The 7,922-nt window shown below is 40.9% G+C and overlaps 1 protein-coding gene across 1 annotated transcript; it reads right to left on the bottom strand.

The window, feature by feature from the left end:
* Positions 1–2,623: 2,623 nt before the first annotated feature.
* MC5R (melanocortin 5 receptor) lies at positions 2,624–7,377 on the bottom strand. The gene is made up of 2 exons (XM_040479497.1): positions 7,253–7,377; positions 2,624–5,927 (listed from the first exon to the last, which is right to left on the bottom strand). Exon 2 carries the CDS (start codon positions 5,899–5,901, stop codon positions 4,924–4,926), a length of 978 nt encoding a protein of 325 aa, XP_040335431.1. The 5' UTR covers positions 5,902–5,927; positions 7,253–7,377; the 3' UTR covers positions 2,624–4,923.
* Positions 7,378–7,922: the final 545 nt, after the last annotated feature.

Here is a 7,922-nt window from a genome sequence, read left to right as displayed (position 1 = left end):
ATCCTGCAACCCCCACTTCCTGGAGGTCAGGGAGTGGGGTGATAGTGGGGGTGGGACTGAAGATTCTGACCTTCTAATCACATGGTCAGTTCCTCTGATGACAGCTCTAGGTGATTACAAATCCTTTAGGGGCATTCTAAAAGCCACATTATTGACATAACAAAAAACAACTTTATTGCTCTCATTGCTTAGGAAATTCCAAAGGTTTGAAGAGCTCTGTACCGGGAATAGGGATACAGACCAAATATATATACTTTTATTATACATCACAATATCACATTATGCCATACTAGTTCATTTTTAATTACTTGGAATGTACTTTCATATACATATGCCTATTATAATTGGCCTTGGCCTGTTTGATACTTGAGGACAAAAACACTGAATGGCCACACTCCTGGCATTATGGCTGAGCATATGATAAGTGCTATTCACCAATGTCTATGTACCTTCCAGGTACAGAGTAGGATTGATCTATCCAGCTCACTTGGATGTTAGATCATGGAACTTATTTTAACAATGGAAATGTGAGTGGAAATAGAAACTCATATGTCAGGGTGGGGCTTCCATCATCCTGGGTCCCTGAGTAACTACGAGACTCCCTGCTAATTTGCACTAAGCATGTAACATGATGGAAATATAAACTTTTGCTATGTTAAGTCACTGACACTTGGGATCTGTTTGTTTCTACAGGGTATCCTTCCTTCCCAAAGTGTGGCCTTTGGACAAACAGCACCTGGAAGCTTGTTCAAAATGGAAAATCTCATTTCCTACCTAAGACCCACTAGATCTGTATTTGATTCTAAAAAGCTTTCCTCATGTTTCATATGGTTATTGAAGTTTGAGAAAAACTGGCCAAGACTATCTTGACAAGTACAGAAATTGTAACTTAAAAGTGGCTGAATCAAAACTTAAAATGGTACACAGAGAGCAAGAAAGGATGGCAGTGCATGCTATGTGGTGGAAAAAAAGGAGAGCTTGACTGATGGAAAACATAATTATACAGAGAAAGATTGGAAAACAGGACATCAGTAGTGTGTGCTTGTTACTGTTGGCTGGATTTAATGAGATACTACAAGAAAGAGATGAGCTACAGAAAGAAGTGACTGAGTACAAGCACGAATAAAAAGGATTCAAAAGGACAACACAACAATGTGAATGCACTAATGCCACTGAACTGTAGACTTAAAAATTAAAATGGCAAATTTTATGTTATATGTATTTTATCACAAAGTTAGAAATAAATAAGATTCTTTAGTGACACATTTGAACCCATCATTAAGGAAAAAAAGGATTTGGAGCACCAGGGTGGCTCACTTGGCTGAGTGTCCAACTGGTAGTTTCCACTCAGGTCATGATCTCACGGTCATGAGTTCGAGCCCCACCTCAGGCTCCGTGCTGGAGATTCTCTCTCTCTCTCTGCCCCTCCCTTGTTCATCTCTCTCTCTCTCTGTCTCTCTGTCTCTATCTCTCAAAAAACAAACAAAGAAACAATCTTAAAAAAAAAGAAAAAAGAAAAAGAAAGGATTCAAGAAAATCCAGAGTCAGGGACTTTAGCTGGACAAAATATCTAAGGAAAATAGACTAAATGCATGAGTCTCCCCCAAAGCCTGTTAGACTCAAAGAATACATGAATAAAAAGAAGGAAGGAAGGAAGGAAGGAAGGAAGGAAGGAAGGAAGGAAGAAAGAAAGAACAAGTCATGAGGCAAAAGGAGAAATATACAACAAACCTAAGAAATAGGTCTAGATCTGAACTGTCCAATATGGTGGCAGTAGCCACAGGGTGCTGGTGAGCCCTGAAAGTATAATGCCTGTTTCCTATTCTTCTCATTCTTGAATGGGAGTATCTGTGTGGTCCCCTATTCCACCATTATTCACTGGCTTGAGGGAAGGTATCACATAAATTGTCCTTTTGGTTTATTGATCTCCAGATCAAGAGGAGCCACATCTGGACCTGATGTAGAGACATTTTTTACCTTTTCAAAGTTATTCCTGCACCCCAAAACTCTGATGTGCACCCCACATTCCACCAACGAAAATTGCCATTACAACCTAGAAGAGACAAGGCCTCATAAATTCACACTTATGTGCAGCATCTTGAACTATGGACAATGTTTCTATGTATCTTGAAATATTCACACTTTGAAATAATTTATGCCTCATAAGCAGAGATGGACATTATCTAATGGCCACTGGTTTTAGCCCCATACTGAGTACTAATAGTTGATATCCCCAAAAATCTTATTTGTTTACTAAAAAAACAGATTTGGGGACAGTATATAATGTCAAGTTTACAATTTTGTTTTATTTTCAGGAGTTAAATCATTTGGAACTGAGAAATTGGCCATCCTACAGATGATAAATACTGTCAAGGACACTTCATCACCAATGAATGTACCTTCTCATTTTGCAGCAGTTACTGACAATTTGGCAGGAAGACCAAAAATACTCTGAATATCACACATCAGAATGACCAGTTAAAATGAGTGGTCTGGTCCTTCCATTTTATTAACCATTTCTTTGAACACATATTTTTACATCATATAAAGTCCCTGCATAAGCAACAAAAGTTAATATATAGTACCATACAACAGTTACACAGATTATTTTGGGCGGGGGGGGGAGGGGGCAGTGGGACTTTGTGTTGGGATTCTAGGGATTGGCTTGTTTACAGATATTTACCATGTCACTATATACATGTATTCCTTCCAACTGAAGACACATCTCAATACTGGTTATTTCTGTCTCATTCATATAGATATTAAGACATTTGAGCATTTCCTTAAAGCATTTCCTTATAGAAAAGGTCAGACCTTGTTTGAAACCCTGAAGCACCAGAGCAGAGAGTGAGCCTAACAAGTACTGGGTTCCCAGGTGAAGTCAATGTAAACCTCTAGAGCCAAAGTTTGACTATACCCAAGGATCAGAGACCTAGTGACCTCAATTAGCACTCAGTGAATGCTACCAGGCAATCTGCTATTGAGCAGCAGATTAAGTACACATTTGTTTAGCAACAATAACAAACATCACCTGAGTGCCTACTCTGTACCAGAAACTGCTGCAGACAACAGGACCACAGAGATGAGCATATAGGCTGAGGAGCCAGCTTTCACAGAACCTAGGTTCCTGAGATGTCCCATGTAAAACATGGACTGTGGTTTCCCATCATAATTGCATACTGATCACTTACATTAATGGATACACACAAGATTGTTCAGTTAAAAGGACCAGAAACATTTGAAGAGCTAGCTGTCCCTTCACACCTCAGTTGTCAACAACCTGCTAATTTCCTATTTTCCAAAGCATTGGATGTTTTATGCACTTTCCTGCTTGTACCAGCACTGTTTTGTTTTGTTTTGTTTTTGTTTTGTTCTGTTTTCCTAGACTCTGAGCTGTCAAGGGTGAGGATCATGTCTATAAGTTATTTATGTGAGCCATACCCAAGAAGTTCCTCTGCCCCTGAGCTGTTGACAGTTCATCATTATGTGACCCTAATGGACCATAGCTTTATTTATACTATTTCCTTTATTGGGAACAGTCTAGACATGGATATCCAAAACAAAAGAGAAGGTATTAATACCAAAAATATGAGAGCTGTAAGGACCAAGCTCTTCACTTCAGATAAGAACATTGCGACCCAGTGGTCAGAGACTTGCCCAACGTAACAGAACTGCTCTATGGCAAAGCAGGCCTCCTGGTTTCTGGGCCATTCCTCCAACCACTGACTGGTGCATCTTTCCCTAGTATTTATTCTATGTGCAACATTTCTTTAAAATAAATAATCAATCTTTATGGTGCTTCACAAGTTTTCAAAGTGTTCTCACATTTTTTCCATACAGTTCTCATGACCATCCTATGAGGTCAGCACAGATGTGGAATCTGAAATGAGATGATTATGGTAATATTGCTGGTTGGTGGCAAAGTTAAGACCTGAACTCAAATTTTCTCCCTCCATTCTACATTGGAAAAAACAAGACTCCCTGTGTTAAAGATAGGCACCTGACCTCCGGCTGCTGGAGTTAGATTGCAATGTGAAAAGAATATGGTGAGGGGGTTTCAGACTCCATGACAGATTCTGAGAAGGTCAAAGATAACTTGGCTATGGGCATGTGCTACATGCAGGATGGGGGCACCTAGAGTCCCTGACATGACCCCAAAACACTCATTTGGAAACCCTGGAGTGAATCAGAATAAGACAATTAAGAAAGGGTCACAGAGACTTTCACATTACATGAAGCAAGGTTTGTAGCATGAAGGTTTATGTCCAGGTAAGTGCAAAAACATGATTGACAGAGTGTAGGTAAGGAAATTCCATTCTTGGACAATTATGAACATAAGCCATAAAATCAAAAGTTCAGAAAAAGAGAGCTGTAGAGTCATCCTGTAACAAATGAAATGGAAATGGAAATGGAAATTTCAAATGCAAAGAATTTGACCACTCAATTCTGCCTTGATGCATGCATGACTCCCACGAGCATCAAACAAAATTATGAAACTGCTTCCATGGAAAGAAAGCAATCACACAGCCTTTCTTTCAGTTATAATTATAGTTTCAGTTATAGCTATTCCTCACACTGAGACCTGCACCCAGGATGTTTTATCTTCCCTGAGCACACACTTACTAGATGGAGGATAGATTGGACTACCAGAAATGGGTGGGAGCAGAAGAAAAAGTAAGAGGAAAACAGGACAGTAAAAAATTGTCACACCCCATTCCCAAATTTTAAAAGCAACATATGCATGTCTGACCTAACAACTGCCACAGGGGGAAAAAGTGAAGCACAAATTCAACAGAAAAAAGAGAAACAGTTCTACACATTTTTGATTTCTAGTTTTCTGGCTTACTCCTTGGCTGTACCAACTGATTTTGTCATAAAGTAAATGAAGGATAAAAGAGAGCCACAGGGAGAAAAACTTTTTGTTTAATACCTGCCAAGGAACCTACAGGGTATTCTGAAGGTATGGCAACAAATAATCTCTTTAAAGGACTTCCTCATCTCCTGGCTGCGGAAGGCATATATCAGAGGATCAATCACAGAATTACACATGATGAGTATAAGGTACATATTAAAGTAAGACATAAAGCAAGAACAGTAGAGGTTCTGGGGGCAAGAAATCATCAAAATAAGATGGAGAAAGAATGGAGCCCAGCACACGATAAAAATGCCCAGCAGCATGGTCAGGGTGACAGCTCCTTTCATGCTGGTCATTTGCCGCACGGAGCTGTATCCACGGAGAGCTGCTATCCGCTTGACATGAGCCCTTGCCAGGAGGAACATGTGTATATATAGAGACGCCATGAGGAACAACATGGTAAAGAACATGGAGATGAGGCAAATGATGACATAAGTGGATTCATAGTAAATGATGAAAACAATGCCACAGCCTGTGCAAAAGGTCCAGATACACGCAATAATTACCCCAGAACGCTTCACTGTCATGATGTGGTGGTAGCGCAGAGCATAGAAGATGGTGACATACCTATCCACTGCAATGGCCAGCAAACTGCACATGGAGGCCACCACAGAAATGCAGATCATGGAGTCAAACACATTGTCAATGTGACGCACAAAGGCATCTGCTATCACCAGGTGCTTATTATTTATTAAATATATGGTAATGGTCTCCCAGGTGTTAGACATGCTCACCAGCATGTCAGCTACTGCTAAACTGCACACAAAGAAATACATGGGGGAGTGCAAGTTCTTGTTCTTCACTATGGCACCTATGACCAAGATGTTCTCCAAGAGGCTGATGAGACCCAGAGTCAGAAACACTTCCACAGCGATGCCCATCTCTTCACATGGGGAAGATTTGTTCTTGACATTTGGTCCTGAAAAGTTGCCTTCTGTGGCATTCAGGTTGAGATCCAAGAAAAGCACGTGAAATGAGGAATTCATTGCTCCTCTTCTTGGCAACAAATTTACTGTAAAACAGGTTTTTTTTTAATTTTTTAACATTTATGCATTTTTGAGAGACAGAGAGTAAGTGGGGGAGGGGCAGAGAGAGAGGGAGACACAGAATCAAGCAGGCTCCAGGCTCTGAACTGTCAGCACAGAGCCTGACTCAGGGCTCCAACTCACTGCGAGATCATGACCTGAGCAGAAGTCGGACACTTAACCGACTGAGCCACAGGTGCCCCTGTAAAACGGGTTTTAATCCATGATTCTGAGAGGTCAACAGTCTACCAAAGAAGTACAACAGCATGCCAAAAGCTAGCACAACCTAAGAATGAGGTTGAATAGGCTCAACACATTAGCATGAGGCTAGTGTGTCCCAGTCTGCCTGGAACCCTGGAATAGTGTCTCTCCAACATGCACACAGGCTTAGAATTTTCACCATCCTCCTCTGCCTCTGAGTTTCCATTCTTTCACATACCTCTTACTGGAATGACCAGACATCTCAGTGTGCCCAGAATGGTTTCACTTTTTATGCTTGTTGTCCTGGCACCCAAGTTTGCTCTTAAAAGTGTACCAAACTCATAACCTACAAAGTCCCTTCCAGTCTGATTTTTACATTTCTGAGGCTATGGACTGCATTTTTCTCAAGCGAGCACAGATTTCTAAATGATATACAGGCCCACGTTCTCTTAAGAGAGAAAAGACAGGTGTCTTGTCAACGTTTGTCCTCACACACTTCTAAAACCTGCTAGGACTCAGTCTCCCTAGTTGTAACTAAGACTAACTACTGTGATCTGTTAATCTGAGCCTAATTACATGTAAAAGGTTACTGTCTTCAATACATAAATTTAGATTGCACATGTGTTAAAATTGGAGCTCACAGAATTCTGTTTTTAACTTTATAAATATTTTCCCTGACTTCTGCATTTGAAATTCCACAAAGTGTGATTAACAGATTTAAAATTCCCAGAAACACAGTACAAAGAAACAAGGGATTTAAATTTGCCAAATCCTAGAGCAAGATACTTCATTCACTCTGTTATTGCTCAGTTTCTCTCCCATGATTTATATTCACAAATGCCTTTGTCCTCCAAACTCAGACCACATCTAGGGAGAGAGTTAGAATTTCTGTCAGCATTCTCATTCTCATCATCGATACAAAGTAGGCTTTGAACAGTAATCATTTGTTATTTATGTCTAATTCTATCTCAGAGATAATGACCAATTGTATTATTATGTTAAACATCATATCAGATTGTTTAAATAACCAGTTACCTGCCTCCTACATGTAGGTTAGACGTGATTTTGCATTCCTTTCAAGGCAATTTTAATAGAAAGTTTGGCTATTTACCAGTGCTCCCTCGTGCTTCTTCTCTTGCACAGCAGCCCTTGGGCTCTTCACTGGGGACGCTAGCTCAGCCTGGGTACCTGGCATCCACAGGCTAAATGCCATCACCCTAGGATAGGATCTTCTGAACAAAGTGCTAAGGCAGCTTGAGCCTCAGTCACAGTTCCCTTGCCTTTATGCAGCCTAGCAGGCCCGCCTCTCTGTCGCCGCCTCCTCTAGTTGGGAGTCTGTGCCTTCTCTCTTCTCAGTCAGGGGCTGAGCTACCACCTAGTGGTCAGAGACAGAGCATGCCCCTCCTGGTAGCTCTGGCCATTGGCCTTTGGAGCTCTGGTGACACTTGCGTAGAACAGTGTTCTCCTATTTGTGGATAATCTTTCCCCCAAAGTGTGTTCAGATGTATTTTGTAGCTAGTTGATCTTTTTGACATTGCTTCTTTTTCTTTTTCTCTTATGCACTGATGCAAATGCTGTCAGAAAGTGTGACAGCTCAGCTTCTCCCATCCCTGTTAAGTCCTTCTATCCAGGACAGCCAGTCCCGGGTGATGAGATTTTTGCAGTGATAGTGGGGGATCAGGAGCCAATGGACCAAGAAAGAATACTTGAAGACGTCTTTGGTGCAAAAATGTATTTTATTAAGGCATGGGACAGGACCTGCGGGCAGAAAGAGCTGCATC

This window comes from Herpailurus yagouaroundi, unplaced genomic scaffold (genome assembly GCF_014898765.1).
Source record: "Herpailurus yagouaroundi ecotype Mexico unplaced genomic scaffold, PumYag 142, whole genome shotgun sequence".
Classification (NCBI taxonomy): domain Eukaryota; kingdom Metazoa; phylum Chordata; class Mammalia; order Carnivora; family Felidae; genus Herpailurus; species Herpailurus yagouaroundi.
This window is presented reverse-complemented; position numbering and strand designations above follow the sequence as displayed.

What these genes read in the sequence shown, in the direction of transcription:
- MC5R (XM_040479497.1), bottom strand. Translation starts at nt 5,901, where the DNA reads ATGAATTCCTCATTTCACGTGCTTTTCTTGGATCTCAACCTGAATGCC.